This window comes from Trichechus manatus, unplaced genomic scaffold, assembly GCF_000243295.1.
Source record: "Trichechus manatus latirostris isolate Lorelei unplaced genomic scaffold, TriManLat1.0 scaffold00109, whole genome shotgun sequence".
NCBI classification, from domain to species: Eukaryota; Metazoa; Chordata; class Mammalia; order Sirenia; family Trichechidae; genus Trichechus; species Trichechus manatus.
The window spans coordinates 8,749,119-8,774,281 of NW_004444045.1; the positions used below are offsets into that span (position 1 = coordinate 8,749,119).

Consider the following 25,163-nt stretch of genomic DNA (forward strand, 5'->3'; position numbering starts at 1 on the left):
ATTGTTAAAACAATGGTAAGTAGACGAAAATTAATTAGGCTTGACATTTAGGAAACCAGTGTTCTTTGTAAGAGTTAAATTCTGTTTAGCCTCACCATGAGATAATGTGATGACTAAGAAAATGAGAACGACTTAATATTAAATCTATGAGAGCGTGTAAATTTTAGCAGTTACCACACACAAAATCACAGTTTTTGTCGTGAGTGAATATCACCCGTGGTGAAACCTTTGTTCACTGCATTTTTGCAAGTGTAATTTTCTGTTGAAATTGAATGCAGTTTTTTTGTTTGATCTAAAAAAAAGACCCGTTCTAAACATTATTGTCCTTAAGTTAAAGAGAATTAAAGAGAACACCAGGGGGGATGTCAGCAGCAAGTTGTTAACAGTGTTTATTTCTGAAGGGCGGAGGCTGAGTGAGGAGGATGGAGGACTTTGACTTTTTTTTTTTTTTTTTTAAAGTGTCTTCTATTGTCTGAATTTTTAAGATGATCATGTAATAGTTTTCTAATCAGAGTTAAAAACAGTGCTCTCTTTTTTGGAGACTACACCTAGGAATTGACTTGAGTTGGTGGTTGATCATCCATTTGGTATTTCTTTGAAGTATAAATCTCCTAGCAATACTAAAACCCTCTTTCCTTTTAGAGTAAGGAAAGAGATGTATTCTTGGTAAAGGAACACCCTGATCCTGGGAGTAAAGACTCAGAAGAAGATTACCCCAAATTTGGACTTTTAGATCAGGTATGTTAATACACTTTGTATTCTTCATTTGCTGTTACACCGTTTGGGGATAGGGAACCAGGTTTTGTTTACATTTGTATCTTTGCCACATAACACACTGCCTTTATGCCATTAACGTGATGGGCTCCAAATAAATGGTTATTGCTGCATGTGGAGAGAACACTAACCCTGAACCAGGAGCCAGTGTTTTGGTCCTGGCTCTTCCCCAAAATGTTTCGGGAAATTTATCTTTTTTAACTTTTGAGTTCTCATTTGTAGCATAAATATGCCAGTCCAAATGATTTCTAATCTGCCATCTCAAATTTTGTCCCTTAAAACATTCTTTGTTAATGAAGAAAAATAGAATTTGTGTTGCATCTTTAGCATAACATGAGGCAAGATAAAATTTCCACTCATCATTTTACGGCAGGGGTCACATTTGTCAGCTCAGGAGGTCAAATTTTTCAGCTGTGCCTTAAAACGTTTGCTTTGCCAGCACTGAAAATTTGAGACTTCATGTAGAAATTCCAGTTTCTGTTTTCTCTTGTAAAATGAGAATTTCTGACCACATTGGGCTTGAATTCCCACAGGGAGCTGAGTAAATGGAACTTACACACTCCGGTTTGGCATTGCTCCCCTGGACCTCCCACTAGTCTGGGTTGATGGCCATTCATCATTATTCTTAACCCACTCTGACCTTACCCTTGACCTGCGTGGTACATGTTACTTGCTGATCCCTGAGTCATCCACGTTTGGGACCCCTGCAAGTTTCAGATTCTTTAGGATTGTCCTTTATAAATTCTGATTGCTGTTAAAAATAGGAGTAACACCTGATATATTACTATTAGAATTTATCTCTGTTTTCTGAGCATTACCAGGTTAGTTTGATTATATAGTTCCCTTCTGGAATATTTTTTCCTTCCAGGATCTTAGTAACATTGGTCCTGCTTATGACAACCAAAAACAAAGTGGTGCTGTGTCTACCAGTGGGAATCTAAATGGTGAGTGTTTAAACGTCTCATTGCTGAAACATTTGTGAGCTATCAAGTCCGTATGTGCCTAGAATTGGGCGTTCTTTGGTTGACCCTTTTCTGGATATTTACTAAGATGCTTTTAAGTCCAAAACTCAATTTTTAGGAGCTAGCCAAGGATTTGGCAGATGGTAATGGAGGAGAACTTTTTGTCACTTTACACTGCAGGTTGGTCTTAAGTGAGACAGATTTAGCATAAAACAAGGTACAATTTTAATGTCAGATTTACTGTATTTATATTAGATTCCCCATCTGTATCCTCACAACTAACACTTAATTTAGAAAGATCTGGTTGCTCTCCCTTCTTTTCCCTTAATTCAGCTGTTAATTACCATATTAACTTCCTATATTTATTTTCTAATTTTTCTTACTCTGAAGCTTTAGGTTATTCAGAAAGTGTTTTCATATGATGGCATTTCTGTATCGATAGCATGTTTTTCTGTTTGTTAACCCATCTAATATTGAGAATGCCCTTGGTTACTAATGGTGATCTCATATGAGAGTTGAGGTAGCTGGGAAGTAGCTAGCTGTTCATCTGACCTGTGACATCATTAACTTGTCTTTTGGAGTAGTAGCATCTTAAATATCTAATCTTCTTTAAAGTTAGTAATATTCTGAGATGGGTTAGAAATTGCTAAGCATGTTGTTCTTTTTTTACACCGTTTTTTCCCCTTTAATTGTTAAAGTTTGACAAATACATGGTGCCACTTCTGTTCTTACAGGTGGAGCCTCTTTTGGAGGTGAATTCCTCCTCTGTCTTCTTTCAGCCTCTCAGACTTAAGTATTTTGTGGTTTGGAAAATGCTTTTTGCTGAATTGTGGTAGAAGCTAAAACTAAATAAACATTTTAAAGCCTTGTGGAAATGGTGGCAATAGCACTTAATATGAGACAGTAGTTCCAGTTTAATGTTAGTAATTACAAGCTTGTACATTGTCATATTCTGCCTAACATGGCCAGTTGTCCCCTTAGTGTTGCTTGTTCTGTCCAAGCTGGATCTAAAACTTCACTTTAAAATAATTAAAATGCAAATGACAGTGAAAAACTATTTAAAGGATTAAGGTAACTGAAACTAGAGATACTGATATTGTGACAGTTTAAAGTTAAACCTTTTATGAGAAACAGGAGTAACACCTGTTACTCTGCATAGGTCTGGTCCTGTTTATGCAGAATATGACCTCCCCTCAACGTCTTGATCCTTCTTATTGCAGCAGAACTGCTGATAATTTCCAAGCTTAAGATCTAGTACTTTTTGCAGTTGTTTACATAAAGGTGTTTTCCTGCAGTTCAGGGACATTTTCTGGAAGGGGGAAAACCAACTAATTGAGGGGAACGTCAGAATTCAACAAAAATTTCAAAGTGCCAATTTCAGAAATGTACAAGACAATATTCTTTGCCTTTGTATAAAGCTGTATATTTTTTCTGTATAAAATATATAAATTATCTCTTGGTGATATTTGTTCTTAATTCCACGAGCCAGGTTAGTCTAACCTGAGTTGTATGCATTGGCATGATCTTAATGTACTGATGAATGAGTATGGAACTAAGAAGTGCCTACTAAATTTAAAACCATCTGTCTTGTGCCATGCACAGCCTCACCGAATGTCTAGTAGCACTGGAGAGAAACACCTTTTAGTACTTCTATTTTTGTTCTCCATGTTTGATGTACTTTTGTCTTGTTGGATAGTCAAGTTAAGTGCTTTAGCAAATATTGTGTCTTTATTATGTTTATGGAATAATCGTGCAGTTCAAGCAAGTGAAGACATTCTCTCTTATGGATGTTTGTATTAATTTGGAGGGGGGAGGGGGACTTTATCCATGCAGTCATTTTCATTCTTTCTAGCTGTGGGTGTTTGGAATCTTCATGAGTTAAAATGCATTTGTGTCACACCCTCAGAAAGTATACTAGTAGGTACAGTTCATTAAGAAAGCAAGGTTGGAAATGTAACACCAGTGTCATTAGTGCTTACTGCCAGAACTCAGTGTTCTGGGCTTGGAGACACTCGGCAGACTCATTCAGAACCAGGGTGAAATCCAATATGCTTTCAGGAAGGAACTCCTCCCATAGTGTTACACAAATGCATGTTGGGTGTGTTAGTCCCCATGGAGTTTCAGTACCCACATGGTGCTTCTGTCACAGCTGGTTGAACGTGATCTGCCTTCTCTTCTAAGGAGGAATTGCGGCAGGAAGCAGTGGAAAAGGAAGAGGAGCTAAGCGCAAACAGCAGGACGGAGGGACGACAGGGACTACCAAGAAGGCCCGGAGGTGGGGAGAACATCCACCCTGCCCACCGCTGTTGGTGTGTTCTCTTGTACTGACAAAGTCCACTAGAGCATACTCTTCAGTAGCTCAGGTGTCTGAGGTTTTTCTCAAACTTTGAGCATTTTGATGGGCAAAATAACCCCAGGCTGTTCAGGGTTTTGTTTTTCTAACTTGTTAGCATACAAACTGGCCCCAGGGCAGTACCCTTTGGTAATAAGCCTGGGAAGTAAAGTTCTGTTGAGGCATCTTGAGAAAGGATAGATGGACAAGAAGGAGTGAAACCAGTGTTGAAAGTTAGCTCCTTTGCTTAAACTTTCTGCTTCTGCCTTCTCGTGCATCTGCCCTTACCTTTGTCCAGTACTGAGGTGATAACATTCAGGTCACTTCTTACTTAGGCTGGCAATAGATAGCAAGTGCTCATATCTCTGAGCTTCTGTTAATTCGTTTATAATAATACATATACTAAAGGAAATCACCCTCCGTCCTGCCCGCCCTTTCTCCCGTACCGTGTACTGGCTCAGTTTCATAGACATCACTGCCTGCTTAAAGACCACTGGGAAGATGTCTAGACCACAAGTAATTTAACCCAAACTACTTTGCTAAATAAAGCTAATCCTTTTCATATCTCTGTTTTGCCTGCAGAGGGCAGCATGGCGTATTTGAGTAATGAAAAGCATTTGTTGTGAAATTACATGTTCCAGCTGAAATCTAATAATTCAGAGGCCTTTATTACAGAATTGAAGGCAGTTGAGCTAGAGGGGATATGGGAGAAAGGGTGAGTGGAAGGAGGGTGGTTTCCTTTAGTATATGTATTATTAGAAATGAATGACTAGAAGCCCCGAGATACGAGCACTTCCATCTGTTGCCAGCCTAAAGAAGAAGTGACCTGAATTTCATTACCTCAGTATTGGACAAAGGTAAGGGCAGTTTCTTGATTTGATTTTTTTCCTTTCTGCAGTGACCCTTTGTTTTCTGCTCAGCGCCTTCCCCCTCATGGCTACCCCTTGGAACACCCGTTTAACAAAGATGGCTATCGGTATATTCTAGCTGAGCCTGATCCCCATGCTCCTGACCCTGAGAAGCTTGAACTTGACTGCTGGGCAGGAAAACCTATTCCTGGAGACCTCTACAGAGCCTGCTTGTATGAACGGGTTTTGTTAGCCCTACATGATCGAGGTATGTAAGGTATTAATGTTGGACTCTGTGTGACTTTGAACTACTGCCATCAGCTTTGTCCAACCTAGAAGTAGATACACATCAGTCTTACCCACCCCACCCCCATCTCTAGTCAGAATGTACAAGAAATAATTTCCTTCTCTGACTCTTACTATGAATTCCAGCTATTTATACGTGTGTGTGTATATGGTTTTTTATAGCTTTTATTTTGAACTAATTTTAAACTTACAGTGAATGACAACAATAACAGAATATCCATATGTCCTTCACCAAGCTCCTCCTAATGGTAACATCTTATACAACAGTAGTATTATCAAAACCAAAAAATTAACATTGGTAAATCTTATTAACTAAAGACCTTATTTGAATTTTGCCAGTGTTTCCCTAAGTCGTTTTGCTAGGATCTCACATTGCATTTAGTTATTTCTCCCTAGTCTCTTGTAATCTTTAACAGTTCCTCAGCCATTCCCTGTCTTTTGTTACCGTGAAATCAATCGGTTATTTTGTCAGATGTCACTCAGTGAGGGTTTGTCTGATGTTTTCTCTAGATTAGACTGAGGCTATGTGTCTGTGGCAAGAATATCACAGAAATGAGTCCTTCTCATATCATCTTATGGGGTTCATGATGTTGCTGTCTTACTATTGGTGATGTTGACAACAGTCATTTGGTTAAGGTGGTTTCTGCACTGTGTAAAGTTACTATCCTTCCCTTTGTAGTTAATGAGTATCTTGGGGAGATACTTTGAGAGTGTAAATATCCTGTTTCTCCATCAAGTTTTCCCTGCTTATTTTAGCATCTATCGATTAATCTTGTCTGTAACAGTAATTACTGTGGTATCTCCCTGATGATTTTCTATTTACTTCTTCCTTTCTTCATTTATTTATTTAATCATATATATATGTAAAATAGATGTTTATTTTATTCTGTGGAGTATAATCCAATATTTTTTTATTTTGTTGCTTAAATTATTCCAGCTTTGGCCATTAGGAGCTTCTTTAGGTTGGCTCCTGTGTTCTTTCATTAAGCCCTCATCTTTTTTTTTTTAAGTACTGACATCACAAGATGTTCCACTCATCTTGTATTTTGCCTGGCCTAGCCTGGTATCAGCTAGGGGTACCTCCCGGGATCCCTGATTCCTTTGATTGGAGAATGGTGTTTAGAAATTAAGATCTAGGTGTTAAGTGTGCTCGTTGTCACTGGGGTGCCATTGCTTCTAGATTCTTCCAGTAGACATAGCTAGGAAATATATGTGAATGTGCTAACCTACATATATCCACACCGCTATACTGAGTTTATACTGCTGCTTCCAATTCTAGTCAGACACCACAGAGTTTGTTTCAGCATTCTCTTTTTCCTTGTTTGTAACTTCTTTTTCCAACAGGGAGAAAATTAATTCTAATTGTCTATAATATATTTATTTGTTCATTTCCAATATGCATGTAAAATAGCCTCAGAATTGCTAACCCCGTGAGAAACATTTACTAGTTAGATTACAGAATTTATGTACAGTTCTTTTTGTCTTCACCTTGCCATATTCAGTCAAGATACTGTTTTCCAACTTAGATTTGTTCTTTTCTTCCGCACCTCCTTCAATGTATGTTTTTCATTTGTAATACAATTAGGTTCATTTGTTAGTGTTTGTGTGCCACTTTGGTTTCTGTCACATCTTGGGGGGGGTGTGCTTGTGTGCACGAGTGTGTGCAATGTGCATGAAGGGTATGTGAAACATTGCTGTGGGTCTGAGAGTCACAGTTATACAAAACGTTTTAGTCAGAGTGACATTTCCTACTCATCCCTGGCACCCCATTCTCGTTCCCTCCTTTTTTTCTACCGCTTTCCCATCTACCCACTGCGGTCACCAGTCTCTTTAGTTTCTACTTTATCCTTCCTGTATTTGTTTTGTACAGGTGAGCAGATACAGGTGTATTCTTACATCTCCTTTCAAGTATGTCCTAGAAATCACTCTGTATCAACCACTGTATACATGGGCATTTAGATCATTTCCAATATTTTGTAGTTACAAACAAAGCAACTGTGAGCGTTGAACATACATGTTTTTGGTGGGATATTTTCAGGGTAGATTCCTAGAGTGGGATTGCTGGGCCAGAAGGTAAGTACATATGTAGTCTAGTTAAGTATAGCCAAATTTCCCTTCAAGAGGGTTGTAGCAGTTTGCTTGTTTCCCCTCAGTCTCAGCAACAGAATGTGTTGTCCTGTATTTTAATTTTTGCCAGTCTGATAGCAGCCAAACCTAACTGAGGGACATTCTACAAACTAAGTGGCCAGTACTGAGTACCATGAAGGACAGTGGCTGAGGACTCTACCAGATTGGAGGAGACTGAAGACACATGACAACTACACACAGTGGGTTGGATCCTGGACCAGGAAAAGAATATTATTATTTGGATCATTGGCTTAATTTGAATATCGTCTACAGATTAGTTAATAGTGTTATATCGGTGTTAATTTTCTGGTTTTGATTATTGTATTATGGTTATAGATGATGTTAACATTTGGGGAAGCTGAATGAAGGATGTAAGGGAACTCAAATTTTGAAAGTCTGAAATTGTTTTACAGTAAAAATTAAATCTTATTAAAGATAGTTTGTTTAAGTCAGGATCCAAAAACATTACATTTAGTTGTTAGACAGAATATGCAGTACAGTTAATTTTATCCTGTCATGTTAAATGTAAAATTACCAAACAGCTTTCTTCCTCTCCTTTGTCTGTCTTATGTTGAGATTTTTAAACTCCTGACCTGATACTTCTGATTTTTTATTTTGTTTTACTGTAGCCTGAGGGGCTAATAGTTTTGTGGCAGTTGTCTCCAAGTACCTCAGATAAGTTGCAGGGCTGTTTTAATCTCTATCACTGCAGCTCCCCAGCTGAAGATCTCGGATGACCGACTGACTGTGGTTGGCGAGAAGGGCTACTCTATGGTGCGAGCCTCTCATGGGGTACGGAAAGGTGCCTGGTACTTTGAAATCACTGTGGATGAGATGCCTCCAGACACTGCTGCTAGACTGGGTTGGTCCCAGCCCTTAGGTAAGCTGAGGCCATGATACGGACATTACAGCAGATAGAGGTATAAACTATCTGACTAAGGTGTCAAGACTGAGCTTATGTAATTATGCGCAGAAAATGAAGTTCCTGGGAGGTTTGCTGGTTTGCGGTTCCTAGGAACATTTTAATAATTCTTTGCTTGTGAGAAATGATTAGCAGTTTTACAAAATTGATGAAAAAATATAAAAATAGAAAAGAATAGAATCTTTTCCTTTAGCAACCCAGAGTTGACTTGCAATCCCTGACTTCTGCATATCCTTTTATTGGGACAGGTAACCTTCAAGCTCCCTTAGGTTATGATAAATTTAGCTATTCTTGGCGGAGCAAAAAGGGAACCAAATTCCACCAGTCCATTGGCAAACACTACTCTTCTGGCTATGGACAGGGGGACATCCTGGGATTTTATATCAATCTTCCTGAAGACACAGAGACAGCCAAGTCACTTCCTGATACTTATAAAGATAAGGTGAGTTTGTCCTCTCCCAAGGGATTGCAGGGGATTTGAAGACCGTTGGCAGCCAGTGCCTGCAGCCGTGGCTTGCACGTGCTCTTAGGGTGCTGACCGTTGTTCACTTTTTCCCCCAATGTTTTATTATGAAAAATTTCAAACATACAACAAAGTTGAAAGAATTTTAGAGTCAGTGCCCATGTACTCACCACCTGTATTTATCATTAACACGTTATCCATCCATCAGTCCATCTAACCATCTAGTTTTATGCATTTCAGAGAAAATTGCAGACACAGTATACTTCCTTCTAAGTACTTCAGTATGCATATCATTAGCTAGAGTTCAAATATTGTTTAGTTTTTTCTTGTGATGTAAAATTTACATTAACTGTACGAATTTTAAGTGTACATTCACCGAGTTTTGAGTTTACCCAAACTCTGTGGAGATGCTGAATCTTCCCATCGCCCCTGGCAGTTCCCTCTTGCCTTTTGCTAGTCAATCCCCACCTCTCTCCTCCTAGAGGCAACCACTATTTGGATTTTTTTTTTCCCCGCCATAGATTAGTCTTACCTGTTCTTGAACTTATACAACTGGAATCATACAGTATGTAGTCTTTTGTATTCAGCTTTTATCATTGGCATAATGCTTTTCCGATTCATCCATATTGTTGGATGTATCTCTAGTTTGTTCTTTTTTACTAATGAGTAGAATTCCATTGTATGATTGTGCCACAGCTTATCCATTCTCCTATTGATGAACACTTGGACTGTTGCAGATTTGGAACTGTTATGAATAAAGTATTTGTACATTCTCATGCAGCTCTTTTTGTAAACATATGTTTTTGTTTCTTTTGAGTTAGTACCTAGAAATGGAGTTACTGGGTTAGAGGGTGGGTATATATTTAGTTTTATAGGAAGTTGCCAAACTCTCTATTCCCATCAACAGTGTATGAGAGTTTTATTTGCTCCATATCTTTGCCAGCATTTTGTGTTGTATGTCAGTTTTAGCCATTCTGGTGTGGTTTTATTTGGCATGTCTTTGATGACTGATGGTATTAGGCATTTTGTGTGTGTTTATTGGCCATTCATCTATCTTTTGTGATGTTTCAGTTCCAATATCTTGCCTATTTTTAAATTGGGCTGTTTTTTTAATTACTGAGTTGTAGGATTTCTTTATGTATATGGTCTGCATTATAGTCCTTTGTCAGATATGTTTTTTTGAGTATTTTTCGTCCAGTCTGTGACTTGCCCATTCATTTTCTTAACAGTGTCTTCTGATGAACCAATGTTTTTCATTTTTATGAAGTCTAATTTATTGTTTTTCTTTTATAGCTATATTGCTCTTTGTGAATTAAAACATCTTTGCCTCCTCCCACATTATGAAGATATTGTCCTATGTTTTCCTTTGAAAGAGTTATGGTTTTAGCTTATACATTAAGGTCCCTGATCCACCCTGAATTAATTTTTGTGTATGGTGTGAAGTAGGGGTTGAGGTTAATTTCTTTTCCATATGAATATCTAGTTATTCCAGCACCATTTGTAAAAGAAAAAGAGAAAAACTCTTTTCTTTCTGCAGTGGATTGCTTTGGTGCCTTTAGGAAAAAGCACATGACCATGTATAAGTATAGGTTTATTTCTAGAGTCTCTGTTCTATTCCACTTATCTGTTGGTTCGTCTTTATGCCAATACCACACCGTCTTGACTGTTGTAGCTTTAGCATAAGTCTTTAAATTGAGTAGTGTAAATCCTTCAAATTTGTTTTTATAATAAGCAGCCTCAGATCCCATTTTATTGGTCACATCGCACTGGTCACTCACACTGCACCTCCTGCCATCTAGAACCCTTAAATATACGCCACATTTATGCTTGGTTTTATAGAACACAAGGGTCTTTGTTAATAATACATCCATACAACAGAATGCTGTGGATCTGTTTAAAAACTACATATATTTTGATGTGCAGTAATTCTCAAGACATCTTGTTGAGTGAAAAACTCAAGATGCAGAACAGAATGTATAGTATTCTGCCATTTGTATGGCTGGTTTTGCTTGTTTCTTTGTGTGTTTGTGTGATATGTGTTTTTGTTTGTGTATGTTTTGAAATTTTTATGTTAATGTGCCTAGACTCTCCAGATGTATACTAGGAAACTGAAACAGTGAGCCCTTTTGGTGAGGGAGACTAGGGTTTGAGGGAGAGGTGAGAGGGAGAGATACTCTTCATTTTATATTCTTTTGAAATTTTTTTTATATGGGTAGTACATGTATGTGCTAGAAAGTTGGAATTTTAAAAAATTAATGTCATATGTTTGTCTGGGAGTAGATAGTTATACAGACTCTTGGGAACCAGCAAGACAAGGTGGTGGCCCAGAGACCACCTGTGAGAGAAACAGGTAGGGAACTAGGAGTGAACTAAATAGTGATATTAAGCTGACCCTTCAAAATTTTGTTTTTATAGAGTAAGGAATTTTAGGCCTGGTAAACCTGTCATTTTTTTTCACTGAAATCATTGAGGGGAAGAAATCTATGAATTAATGTGGCCACTTTTGTGGGTATTTTTGTTGTGATTAGAGTGTGTGTATTTATATGTATGTTTCCTCACAAATTTTCTTAGTAAAGGCCTTTTTGAAAATGTTTGACAAATGTGTGCTGTTAACTTTTTAAGAATTACATAGTAGTTCAAAACCAGTTCCATGAAGATTTTTAATTTCCGTTGTATAGCACAAGGACTCAGTGCTATTTGTGTGAATCTGGCTTTCTAAAATTTTTATGATGTAGCTAATACTTCAATGTGCCTTTTTTTTTTTTTCCTGTCTCTCTTTGTTTTCAAGGCTTTGATAAAGTTCAAAAGTTATTTGTATTTTGAAGAAAAAGACTTTGTGGATAAGGCAGAGAAGAGTCTAAAGCAGACTCCCCATAGTGAGGTGAGTCATAGTCATAACTTCGGATCTAAAAGACGTTAAAGATTGGGACCAGAGCCCTGATAATGAAATGAGGCCCAGAGAGGAGTGACGGAATTTGCTGGTAATACGGCTCGCCAGGAGCAGAGCACGCACAGAGACTCACTCTGCTGTCTTTGTGCTGTTTGTACAATCCTGTGCTGCTGCTGGAAGAGGGTTCTTTCAGGAGCAGTTCGTAGAAAGAAACAGTATAAAAACAAAAAAAACCCATTGCCATTGAGTCAATTCTGACTCATAACAACCCTATAGGACAGAGTAGAACTGCCCTATAGGGTTTCCAAGGAGAGGCTGGTAGATTCGAACTGCCGGCCTTTTCAGTTAGCAGCTAAGCTCTTAACCACTGTGTCTCCAGGGCTCCAGTATAAAAACAGTGGCCTAATAATGAGAATCTACAGGAGATTGAAGAAGCAAGCCAGATAATTTGTTCTTTATCAGGGGAAGTGACGAGAGCAAAGGAAGAAACACTGGAATAGGAGAGGAGACCTTGCTCTGTGACCCTGAGCACCAGGAGGTATAATGGCTCACTCAGCGTTTTCTAGAATTTTCTCTACTTCTCCTTCCCGAGGTTGTTGAGTAGATGTCTGCTCAAGGTCATAGCACAATCAAAGGCTGGTACACCAGGGCCAGCCGCAGGGGCCAAAAACTAAAGTTTGAGAAAAGGAGGAAGAAAGTTCTGAGCTGGAAATATTTTTCATAAAAATGCAGTGAACCACCTGGGACAGTAATAAAAGGGAAGGTAGGAAGAATAAAGAAACTTGGTTCTAGTTACTGTTAGGGAAAAATAGTAAAGGGAAACAGTTAACAGATCTAGGAGTGATATAGCCAGAGAGAAGATGGCTCTTGCTGGGAAGAGGAGGCAAAGAAAGTTGTTTTAGCAAAAGGAGGCTTTTCTGAAGTCACTACAGAGGTTAAGAGAAAATATTCGGGATAATTAAGGGAAAGAGAAAAAAGAAAACGAGGATTCAGAGACTGTGATAGAAGATCCAAAGACGTCTTCACATTGGAAAGGTACAAGTAGGAACCTAAGGCAAGAGAAGGCGAGAAAAACTAAATAAAAAACTTCAATAGGTATAGTTCCAAGGAATCAGTGGAAGACTAAATTACTTTTTATAAATACAATATAATGAATAATCAGATGTGGAACTGTTTGATCAAATCACACAGAAGTTCAGAAAATACGAAACCTGAAGACCAACTAGAGCGGCACATGTAAAAATACATTAAAAACCCTAAAGTATTATATAAATATAAGATATTTTTGTTATACAAGCTTATGCTCTTCTTGGGATACATTATAGCGGTGGTCTGGTATGGTGGCAACACTTAAATGGTTCTCCAAGTGAGTTCTTTTTTTGTTTGTTCTCTCTTTAAATTCTGAAATAAAACCAGTGGTTTTTGTTTCAGATAATATTTTATAAAAATGGTGTCAATCAAGGTGTGGCTTACAAAGATATTTTTGAGGGAGTTTACTTTCCAGCCATCTCACTGTACAAGAGCTGCACGGTATGTATCATGTGCATCCTGTGAACATAACTTGAGAGAAGTGGGTGAATGGCCGTTGATTGAGTTCTAGAAAGAAATCTGAGTAGGCCTAAGAGCAAGACGGGAATGTGTTGCTACTGTTACTGTTTGGTCCACAAACAGTTTAGGGCTTTTAGGAAGCATTCCCGTGGATAAAGATCATGCATTTAGTGTAACCTATACTTTTCCTTTGTACTCTGTGGAGCATAAATTTTTTAATGTAAAGGATATAAAGTATATACATTTGTAAATCAATTTGGTCATGATGTCTCAGGATAACCTACCATTGTTGGTTAATAACTTTGGCTTATATTGATTTTTTTTTTTTTTTTAAAAAAAAAGTATGATCCAGCAGGAAGAAGGGAACTAGCTTCATTAGGGCCTGGTTAAAAAAAAAAAAAAAGTGATTGAAAATTTAATGCTTGGAGGTTTCCGTGTATTTTTAGTCTGTCAGTAGCCACCAGTGGAGCCAGTAAAATAAGGAAGTCCATAGATGGTGAACAGAAATCAGCACAGATCTATTGACCTAATTCTTGATGGACATTAGGGTGTTGACCACTTTTAGCAATTTAATAGACAACATACGTTCGTTCCAGTTATACCCTGGACATCACAACTATGTTTTAAAGAGAAAAATTCCCTGTGTCAAATTAACTTTTTCAATATTCTTGTGTTTTTTCATCTCTGCTTGAATTGAATTTATCCCAGGTTTCCATTAACTTTGGACCATGCTTCAAGTATCCTCCAAAGGATCTCACTTATCGCCCTGTGAGTAACATTAAACATGTCAGCATTGCATCCTCAGTATCTTTGTTATTTCTTAGTTATGGTGATTTTAATCACCCCATTTCCCTGTTTCTTGTTCCTCCTGCAGATGAGTGACATGGGCTGGGGCGCTGTGGTAGAACATACTCTGGCTGATGTCTTATATCATGTGGAGACAGAAGTGGATGGGAGACGGAGTCCCCCATGGGAACCCTGACGAGCTTCCTCTTTCTTTTCAGACATGGACTTTCTGGAGAATAATACCGGGTGTATTATTTTTTATTTTTATTTTTTTAACTGCTTTAAGTGTTCTTCCTAAGATGCTGCAGCACACAGCCTCTACTTTTTGCAAGTTAAAAGTCCAGGATGGGGACCAAGGGAAACCTCTGCCCTTTTAATATTCTTTCCTCACTTTCAGTGAATGCTCTTACGTTGTATACCGTATGCCAACATCTGCTGACCCCACAATCCTGTAAGTTCCCTGTGAAATTGGTGCTGTACCTACATACCCCCCCAGCTGGAATTTGTTACCTTAACTGTTTTCTAAGGAGTGAATAATCTTGTCCAAATAGCTGACTTATTCAAAGTTAATTCCTTCTGTAGGTATTGACTCCATCCCGTCTGATTTCTAAGGAAGTGGTTGGCTTATTTCAGAGAACAGCTGACATCAACGGCTGTACATTCCAAACCAGTCTAAAAGTTGTTTCCTTTTGGTGCAGGTTTATTTTTGTTACTAATTTTGAAATATACTTTTAACACTGGTCTCTGAAACGACTAGGTCTCTAGAACTATAATTGTGAAAGGAACTTGCTTGCAGCTTTAACAAAGGTAGAAACTCTTCCCAAATAAAACTTGTTTTCAAGTTTGTGTGGCATTTTGGTTCCCTCAGGTTGGGGTGCTCTTGGTGATAGTGTCAGAAGTGGGGGCAGTGTGACGAAGGGTATTGGGCACTGGAGGGAGAGGCACATTTCTGACTTGGATCTCAGCGCCTCTCCTGTTGCTTCTATTTTAGCCAGCCAATCAACCACCCCTTTTACCCTGGGGAAATGGGACTTTTCACACAAGGAGGTGAACAGGAGTTTAAAGGGTTAATGGTTTCTCTCCTACTCTTGTCTTTGAATATGGGTATTGGTCTGTGCAGATTGTTTTCTTGCCTTGCTTATCTTCCTTTGCAATACTAAAAATTGGAATGTGAGGGTGATCCTTCCCTTGGGATCTCTTTATGGCTTTCCTGCCTCCCTTTTTTAGGTGAAAACAACACATCAGTCTTACGGCAAATGCAGCCCTCCCAGGATTGCCCCACAGACTGCTGCATATAACTTTCTAATAAGTAGATGGTTCCCTAAGAAGTAGGTGATGTGTTGCCACAGAATCACCATACATTATGTCTGTGGCTCTTCTAAATATTTTCTTGTCATTTTCCTGTTTAAGAAATTGCCCAAATTTCAAGTGAATATTGGTATCTTAACACAGTAGCTTTGACATATTTGTCTCCAGATGAATTACCTAGACCCTTCGTTTAGTGCATTTCACTACTTCACATCTCTTAACAGGAAAGCTGACATAGAGCCAGCATGTTCACACGCTGGAGTCTCGGCTTGTCACCCCTAGATACTATTAATTCTTGGGCTGGTCTTAACGGACAGATCTGGTTATAGAAACTTCTGGATCTTGAGAGTTTGAAGGACTACAAGAAAATGAGGGTGATGTTATTTAGAGGAAGATAAAGGTAAATTCTTTATAATATAAATTACCACTTACAAGTTATATACCTATTCTCCACCTAAATTATAAAATTAGATTTTTGTGTATTTGGTTTTCATAAATCAGAAGTTACAGAAATAATGATTTTTCTGGTTTATACTTCATATTAAAAATATATGGCTTTTGTTTAATCATTTGAAAGGCTCAAAGAATATCCACTCTTCATATTTGTTGTTAGCTGCCGCTGAGTTGGCCCCCAACTCATGGCAACCCCATGTACAACAGAACAAAATGCTGCCTGGTCCTGTGCCATCTCTGATCATTGTGACTGATTTTTGGAAGTAGATTGTCAGGACTTTCTTCCTAGTCCATCTTAGTTTGGAAGCTCCACTGAAACTTGTTCAGCATCATAATAACGCACAAGCCTTCAGACAGATGGGTGGTGGCTGCTCGGAAGGCGCGTTAGCTGGGAATTGAAACCGGGTCTCCCGCATGAAAGGCAAGAATTTTACCACTGAACCACCACTGTCCCCATCTTCATATAGTCCTGTATATGATGGTTTCTATAAGCAGGTCATCAGAGACAACTTGTTTTATTCTAATGTAATATTTAAAACAAGCGGGAAAAACATCTCTCCAGACACCACAAAAACACAGTTACATAGTTTGAAGAAGACAAATTATAATCCAGTTCAAAATCATGATCTTTGTTGAAAGCCCATTTCTTTACCGTCAGCCTGTTTTCTTTTGAAACCAGAGTTTGTTTCTTCACACATCTTTTAAAAAGTAACCATTTTCTTTTAGCTGGGAGGGGATGGTAATTCTGTTCTAGAAATACTTCTACAACTATCTTCTCACTCTGAAGCTCTTGGATAAACTATAATTTCATCCATGCCAAAATAGATTAAGAAACAGTCAGAATAAATAATAATAAATACTTTCTATCACTTGTAAAATTTCAGTACCTCAATAAATACCTGTATTCCTGCTATTGCTAATTGTTGAATAAATAAGCTAGAGCCCTATTTCCAAATGGTGCAATCATCAATGTTACTAGAACTAGAATGGAGAAGCTTCTTCATCCTACTTATAAATTTTAGCAAAGTATTCTGTATTTATATTTTAAAGCAGAAGTTCTCTGAATCCTGGAAAGGAAATTTGCCATCACCATATTCCCTTCTCCCTCCAGGCACGTCCTCTCCCAAAATAGTGAAATATTAGCCTATGAAAGCAGAAAAGTTGGCAGCCCCAAGCTGAGCTGACAGCTGTGGCATTCTCAGAACTAAATGATACCATAAATAGCAGAAATTCTAACAACTGATGTAATTGACCCTGAGCTGAAGATTCAGTACCCTTTTTAGATCTAAACAATCACTGATGGGAAAATAATAAAGTTTGTTTTTGTTTATCTTAGAAATACTGTTCTTTTTCTCATGTCTGGCATTATCCTTCCGTTTAATTAGATAAATAAAAATCTTCAGTCATAATCTTCATCTTCCAGTACCCATTAATCAGCTATTAGTTGTAGACCTCTGTAAGAACCGATTTTAGGCTTGTATTTACCATGGAAATTAAATTTTTAATAAAAGATTCTGATAGCAGATTCTAAATAATTGAATGGCACAAACCTCCAGTAGTTTCTTTCCTTTTAATGAGCTGGAGGAATTGGTTTGATTTTTCTTTGTCCAGGAAATCTCTAGTATGAAGTTGCAATTTACTAGATTTTTTTTTTTAAGAGTAGAATTTTAAAATAGGTTCAGACTGATGTTTTTGTGTTAGTTATGATTCTTTATTCTGACTAGTGCTCTTGGAAGAAGTAGGGAACCAGTCTACTAATTAGTTTCGTATTTTTTCCATAGAAAAACCTTGGAATGGATTTCTGGAAGGTACCTCCTATAGGGAGTCACTCAAGCAACTGGAGCCCCCTTTGTAAGTTCGGCTTTACCCCAACACACTGCCTGCAGGGAATGTTCTTGAATCCATAAAGCATGAGGTCCCAGTCCCTGTTCTTAGCATTCCCCACACTCACACTGGCTAGTAGCATTTTAAAATGTTTTTAGGTGGGCAAGTAAGGGCCTAGAAGAAATTTTACAAATGTTTTGGGAGCCTTAGCCTTCATTTCACAGCTAACCAATGAATGAAGTGAGAAGGCTCTACCTCTTTATCCAGGAGCTTCACCCATATTTTCTTGGTGCTTGTATTTTACCAAGCTGAGTCCTAGTAGTATATTCTAAACACTGCAACCCTATCCCACTTCCCACTGTCCCCAGATGAGGATCTTAAACAGACTTGCAGGCTTCTAGCAGGGAGTTTTGTTGAGCATGCATGTCGACGCATCTAGGAACAGTTGGAAGCAGCAGGCTGGTCTTTAACACCTGGCTTCAGAGGCTAGGCTGGAGTCCAGGCGGTGGCGCAGATGTTTGGCAAAATCCATCTGGGTCTGTGATAGGACCTGGTTGATGATAGTCTTTGGCAGCCACCCCTAGAGTAGAAGATAGTTTGGTCATCTTTGGGTGATATTCCACTCCAGGCCCCTCTGCCCCCTGTCGCAAACATTATGGGTTGCCTGACACTTGGTCTTCCAGTTCTGTTTACAGGTGCAACCAGGGTCAAGGGCTGGAGGACCTCATTGCCACCTTGCTGTCATAGCAGTGTCAGAAGTACAGGATTTGCAGTCAAGACAAATTTCGACCCTGTATTTTCCCAGTTGTGTGACCCTGGACAAGTTACTTCCCCTCTCTCACACTTAAGATTTCTGGGCATAAGTTTCTGTATCTAAAATGATGATAACTAGAGTTGAAATTTTATGTGAGAGGTAAGAGGGAGCCATTGCAGGCTTGTAAGATGGTGGAATATCAACTAGGTCATCACTCAAGTCTCTTCCTTCTCCAACAGTCTATGATTCTATGAAAATGGAAGAGGATTCTTCCTGTTCATGTGGTATAGTATGGAGAGGGAAGAGCCTATTTTCTCACTACCACCTACCCACTGAGCCACCTCCCATACCCCTTACCTTGAGGTCAATGCTGAGTAGCCAAGTGAGTTTGGTCTTTGAAGGACTTCCAGCCACGGGATGAAGCACCATGCAAGTGGGACCATGCTCAGCTCTGACAAATGAGTAGAGGTACAGTCAAGAAGACAATTCAGAGTTCTCTCTTAGGCTGCCTAGTTACACTAGCCACATTTCTAGAGCACCTTGTCTTATCCCAAATGTCGTCAGAGAAGTGTCCTTTGCCAAGGATGATATTTAACATGTTAACATGGTTACCAGCTCATCAAACAGATGCTGCTTATAGTGGAGCAGGAACCTGGAGACCACTTGCTGGGCCTTTTAGTTGCTAAATTATGGGGAGGTGGGGAAAAGATCCACACTGGTGGCTGTGCCCTTGGGACACTCGGGAAGCAGCTATCTTCTAAGTTGTGTCAAATTATTTTGAGATTTTAATTGCCAGCCCAACTAGACCTGAGCATACTCGGTGAATGTCAACCATGCCCTTGCTTTAGAAAATTATTAAGATCCTTAAACTTACTGGGAGGTTCAAAACAAACTGGCTGCCTGTGGTGGGGGAATCTTGTCTTTATCCCCTACTTTGGAAAATGAGAATCTACATCCTTTGTAAAGGCTCTTTGAGGATGGGGACAAAGAATCAATTTCTTGGAGCTGGGGATTCAGACCGTCATACACTTGGTGAGTGAATGCCCACCGGCCTGTGTTAGAAGGGAACTTTCAGCCTGCTGCCAGTATTACCTGATGACTCCTTTCTGCTCAGGCATCTCCCCAAAGTGTGTGGCCATGCCAGCCAACACGCAGGTGGAGCCTCGGCGCTTGGCACATCGCACACTCACAAAGTCACGGGGCCCCACGAGGTTTCCTGCAGATTCTGCAGCCAACTCATGGGTAATGACTGTATCTTTTCCAATCTTCTGCAGAACCTGCCAGGCCACAAGGGAACCAGAGTCACTACTTAGCCGGTACTAGGCTAAGATACCACCTACAACATGGGATGGCTTCTTTAGGCTGCTTTTCAGACTAGGCTCCCTTGGGTCCCTGCCACTCACACCTGGACTCTCCTCACCTTGATTTCCTTGACATTGGGGTTCCACTCTCCCATTGCCTCCATACGGTCCACAAGCTCTTTGTAGAGCCTCTCCATGGGCTGGTCTACCACCACCTCCAGCCGAAATACCTTGCCCACATCCGGGACCACTTTACTCAGCACTGTGTCCCCATTTGCCTGTCAGGGACAGAAAAGAGCCCCAGGATAAAGGTTAGCGAAAAATATTCCTAGCCTAGGGCACATAGGCAATACCAGGCAAGGTAGGGGAAGATCAAAAAACTCCAAGCTAAGCATAAGGAAGCCTGGGACTATTTCCCATTAAGATAGAGTAGTTATCTTTCCTGCCGTAAGTTTCATACATCCGCTGAAGACAAAGAGGTTACCTACCTGCCCCTGGACTTTTTGTTTGTGATTTGGGTAGGTCCAACTGAAAAGACCCTTAATTGACCTCAGAAGCTTAAAGATCCTGAGAGACAAACCTGGGAGTGGGAAAAGTCTTGCCTACAACCAGCTAATTTGATACAGAGAATGTTGGATGGGATCTTAAGAGTTTTTTTAGTTCAATATCATTTCATACAAGAAGCATGTGAGACCCAGAATATTCAGTGATTTGCTCAGATCCCTCAACCAAGAGCAGTAACGGACCTAGATCCCAAGTTTCTTGACTCTCAAACTAGTAGTATGTTAACCTGCATTACCCTGAGAGCTTGGGGAAGGAGAGGTTTTACCTGAACTTTGGGTAATAGGCAGCATGTAAGTTTTTGCTGAACATAAAGCCACCAAAGTGTCAAGTAATAGAGCCACTGACCTTTAACATGGGCCTTGTTACTGGTACCCAGTGCTGGCTGGTGGAGCTCTCAGGAAGCATTCAGAGAACGCCAGAATGCCTTGGGCCCATGTTCTATATAGTCCAGCCCTGTTGCACGGTTGAACCCAAGCCATCCCTGCACTGTTCAACCACACAGTGGGCTGATCAGAACAGACACTGTCTTGGTGCTGTGGGTTTGCTGACCCAGGAATGATGAGGCCTATAATACACACAGAGTCCCCATTTCATGGTCTCTACTGAATGGGTGCACAATGTATTTGGAGGGTAGCTAAGGCCACAGGAACAGTGTTTCTCAAACCGGAGTCTCCAGATACCTTTGATGGGGTTGGGAGGTTTGTCTGGGATATATTCTTGGGAAACAGGAGTTCTTAAGTTAAAAACACTTGCTGCCTGATGACTGCTGCACAAGGCAGAAATCTGAGAAGAGCAGGGGCCCGGCTGGTCTTGCTAACCAGTGGAACAGTGAGGAGCTGTGGGCTTCGCCATCCTCACCCTTACCTGCTGGTTCTCCTTCTTCCAGCCCTCCTGGTTGCTGAGGATCCCCAAGGCCTTCTGCATGGCTTCCTCTCCCTGCCGAATATAGACCATCTCCTGGTCGCTGTGGAGAGTCTCTTCCAGCCGCGAACCTGGGTACACAGCCGAGGAGACAGCACTTCCTTCAGCCTCCCCATCCTCCCACCAGTTTCCATCCCTTTGATCTCTGGTTCTTATCTTTCCTCTGAAGAGTCAAGACCAAAGCCATAGGGTCCCGACTGCAGGCCAAGTGAAATACACAGCAGCTGCAGGTGACAGGGAGGAAAGGGATCTGGCCTTGAGGACTCTATTCCCATCCTCCCAAAACTGAGTGGGAGAGGGAACGGGGTGGGGGGGTGGTGGAGCCACAGGTCCAACCTCTGTACCCTGGGAGCCTCCTGACCCTGGCAGAAACCCCCAGGCCTCAGCACTTAAACTTACCAAGCAAAGAACTCCGACGCCGGACCTGGTTGATCCATGCACTAGGGGCCGGGCTGCCCAGTGCCCTCAAGTTCAGCTCCTGGCCAATGGCCAGCACTGCTTGGTGCCTGAGGCCTGCAGAGAGGGAAAGAAATTGTTGCCCGGGAGCTGGAAATGCTTAGAAAAGGACCATTCTACCCGCTGTGTTGTCACAGATGAGGAAACAGGCCCAGAGAGGGGAAATAACTTGGTCAGGAACACACGGATTCCTAGTAGGGAGCCTGAACTAGAGCTGGGTCTCAATTCCCAGTTCATTCCTCTACACCAGGCTGCCTCCGGGGCCCAGAAATCTGCCTTCCACCTGGGTGGTCCACACTGATCCTGCTGGAGGCAGGTGCTGTACCGGAAGTCGGCTTGAGTCTGTCCTCCCCAAAAGGGAGAGAGCTTTGTCCACACAACCCAGGAAAATCCAGCCGCAGGAGAATAAACTATCCCGTGTTAGGGTCCTTTGCCTGAGCAAAATGCTCAGTGTGACACTGGACAAGTCAAGTCTTGTTGGGTTTAGTGAGAATGACCCAACTGCCGGGCTCAGGTCTTCCAAGCATGGCTTCTATCTAAATGGTAGTTAATTCAACCAATGTGTTTGGAAAGGACTTGTTTAGATGGCAACAGGGGGTTGGCTGAAATGACCTCGGGGTCCTGATTAGCTCTACGAAAGTGGCATTTAGTAACTGGTTTCCATCTCTTCCCGACTGTACAGTGATGACTTCCCTGCCCCCCACCCACATTCTCTCATCTTAGTACTCTGATGTCTTAACCCCTTCTCCTCCCCCTCTCTCTCCACTGCCTGTGCCTCAAGCTTGCTGCCACTGCTTGTTGGAGTCAAAGCTTATTTCTACCCTACCGCTGTGGCCAAGACATTCCTGGTACCCTTGGTACCAGCCACCTTGAGCCCTCGAGGAGGGCAAAGTCAGGAATAGTTCAAGAAAGACCGGAGCCCTAGAGAGGAGACCAGAAATGACAGAATCTGGAAGGGATGTAGGCATCTTAGTATTCAGCCCCTTTCTTCAGATGGGAAAACAGGCCCAGAAGGGAAGGCTCACCCAATAAGAGACACAGCTGGGATCAGAACCTGGGTGGCCTGACTCCTAGTTCAGTACTTTTCCCACTAAATCACATTGAGAGCTCCTAGTCACTACCCAAAAAGCCTACTCCTACCTCGGGGAACTCACCCTTCATGTTGCGCACGTGTCTGTAGGAGCTCCCGGCACACAGCTTAAACGTGGCTAGTAGCATTGTTTCCTGGCAGCGGGGCAGGTGTAGTGCTGCTGCTGCTGCTGCTGTTGCCGCCTCTGCTCTCAAGGGTGCTGCTTCTGCCTGAGCCTATCCAGGTCTGTCTGGGTCCTGCAGCTGTGGCTGGCTCCCTGTGGATTCTGTGTCTTAAATGCCCCCAGTTGAAGGCTGTGCTTCATTGCTAGGAGATAAAAAAGTCATCCTTCACTGTGCAAAGGAAGGGGTCAAGGATGGAAGGATTGCCTCACACTGCTGCTTTGGCCACTTGTGGGGAGCGCAAGGGGGCTGGGAGCAGAAAGGAGTAGAGAGATTGGTGCCAGACTCGGAGTGGGGAGAAAAGCAGCCTTGAGATCAAGGCAGTGCAGAAGAAAGCATACGTCCTCCCACCGTGGTTTTCGGGTAGCATCTGAGGTGCTTACTGTTAGATGCAGATTTCTAGCCCTCATCTTCCGAAACTGCAGAGTTAATAGATCCAGAATTGAGGCTCAGCAACATGCACTGAAAACAAATTCCCAGTTGCTTGTGATCCTGTGGACCACACTTAGAGAAACGCTGCCCTCGGAGAGTTCTTACAGATGAGGGTGTTGGAGTGGAAGTGACTTGTTCAAGGTCTAACAGATGGTCACTGGCAGGGCCAGGGCAATCCAAGTCCTGTGACCTTCAGTCCTTCTTCACGTGGTTCCTCCTGCAGGCCCCTGGATACTTTGTCTGTTCAACTGTTCAATTTAATTACTCATCCAGTATTCATTTACTGAAGTCCTGTTCTGAGTCAGTTCTTAGTGGCTTTCTATTAGAGGTTTATATTGGAATGAGGGTGATGATACCTCAGGGTTGAGTGGGGCTTCAGCCCTGTAAACTCACAAAGCATAGGATAGAACTGGACAGGGAAGTAAGGAGAGGGGACCTGGGTCTCAGCCCCTGCGCCCTTCTTCGCTCTCGCTGAGTCGCCTAGGTTGGGCTAGCTATGCCATGGGGCTTGGCAGATGCAGAAAGGTTGAAAACACAGGGTATTGGGGTGCTCACCCCAGTCTTTGCACTTTGGGGGTCCTCTGTTGCTAAGCAGTCATTCTCGAGGTAACAGTTAACCACACAGAGTCACCGAAGCACAGTGAGGGAGACCCTCTCCTAGGCTGCGTGCTGCTCTCAGATGAAATCTTTTCTATTTAGGAATGACCTTGAGGTTGCTTTTAAGCCAGACTCATCTGGCAATGTTTTGGGGAGTAGAGAGAATCAAACTAGATTTTCCCCCGACCCCAGCTCCTGTGTGTCAGATTTCTGTGTCCTGTCACCACTGTCTGGAAGCAGGGGGAAGGCTGAAAACGGGGAGCAGTAGCAAATCCCCACCTGCTGTCACTCTGTTACTCCAGAGAAGATGACAGGGACAGGGCCTGCACTGAGCCCACACAGAAAGAGAGAGACCCACAGCCCGTCTCAAACCGTGGTGAAGCAGTGGGAGGGGCCCACAACCCAGAGAGCCCCTAGTCCTGGCTGCCTTTCAGAGCAGCAGCTGCCTGCAGGCCCTGCCCGGTCCTCAAGGCCCACTGAGGCACCTCCTCCTTTGTGAGGCCTTCCTTGACAGTCCTAACCTTCTGAAATGTATTCCTCTGACTCCCATCCTTGTTGTCAGTACCAAAAGGGGTCTATGTTGGTCCTGATTTGTTTAACAGTTTGTGTGTCTCTGCTTGTCTGTCCTGTGGGATTATCTCCCCCAAGTCAGGAATCACGTCCAATTCCCCTTTGAAGCCCCCAACCCCGGCCCAACACTCAGCTCCAGGTGGGGCACAGAACAGACTCTTGCTCCTTCTCAGCTGGGGGTGCAGGCACATCTTTGGCCGCAGGACACCTGCTTGTAGGCGTTGCTTCCAGCCCTCCCAGTGTCCCCAAGACAGCACTGAGGCAAGGCCTTGGTGTCTGTTGGCAGTTTCCAGCCTGTGCCTGGGCCATTTGGCTCTCAGAAACATGGAAATAGAAGGTGCAAAGGGGGTGCTGGGAAGGCTGGAGTCCAGTGACCCAGGCTTCTCCCTATGCATGTACATGGGACACGTGCATCCTCGTGCACACGTGCCTGCCCTTGGTGGAGGTGGTGGGGAGGCGGTTAGGGGACAGGTCACGCAGATAACGTTCAAGACCCTGCTGTTGCCATCCTGTGGAGAATTATAGCCATCCTGAGAGGGGAGGCGAGGGCACGGGGAAACTGGAGGACTGAGGCCTACGACTATTGCTGATGTCAGAAGGCGGCTCTTGGCTCAGGGAGAGTGTGCTGTGTGACCTCTTCAAGAGGCCAAGGCTCCCTTCCTCTCTTCATCCTTTCCAACCTAAATCACTAGTTAACTCTCACTGTCCCTCTCAACAGTAAGGTGGGGAGAGAGGTCAGAATTTCCTCTAGTTCTGGAAGTCATCTGGCTTTGC

At 41.8% G+C, this 25,163-nt stretch overlaps 2 protein-coding genes across 2 annotated transcripts; one reads left to right on the forward strand and one right to left on the reverse strand.

The window, feature by feature from the left end:
• The first annotated feature begins 6 nt into the window (after positions 1–6).
• Positions 7–18,632, forward strand: ASH2L (ASH2 like, histone lysine methyltransferase complex subunit). The gene is made up of 13 exons (XM_023737846.1): positions 7–15; positions 643–738; positions 1,643–1,718; positions 3,918–4,011; positions 4,967–5,184; positions 8,062–8,229; positions 8,520–8,713; positions 11,523–11,615; positions 13,056–13,154; positions 13,881–13,940; positions 14,047–15,666; positions 17,501–17,570; positions 18,537–18,632. The coding sequence occupies exons 1-11, from the start codon at positions 13–15 to the stop codon at positions 14,152–14,154; spliced, it is 1,209 nt and encodes a 402-aa protein (XP_023593614.1). The 5' UTR covers positions 7–12; the 3' UTR covers positions 14,155–15,666; positions 17,501–17,570; positions 18,537–18,632.
• STAR (steroidogenic acute regulatory protein) lies at positions 16,355–24,099 on the reverse strand. Its single transcript, XM_004383401.2, has 8 exons — positions 23,174–24,099; positions 22,694–22,935; positions 21,483–21,596; positions 21,027–21,154; positions 19,718–19,876; positions 19,390–19,574; positions 18,655–18,748; positions 16,355–18,123 (listed from the first exon to the last, which is right to left on the reverse strand). Exons 2-8 carry the CDS (start codon positions 22,755–22,757, stop codon positions 18,010–18,012), a joined length of 858 nt encoding a protein of 285 aa, XP_004383458.1. The 5' UTR covers positions 22,758–22,935; positions 23,174–24,099; the 3' UTR covers positions 16,355–18,009.
• Between the last annotated feature and the right edge of the window lie 1,064 nt (positions 24,100–25,163).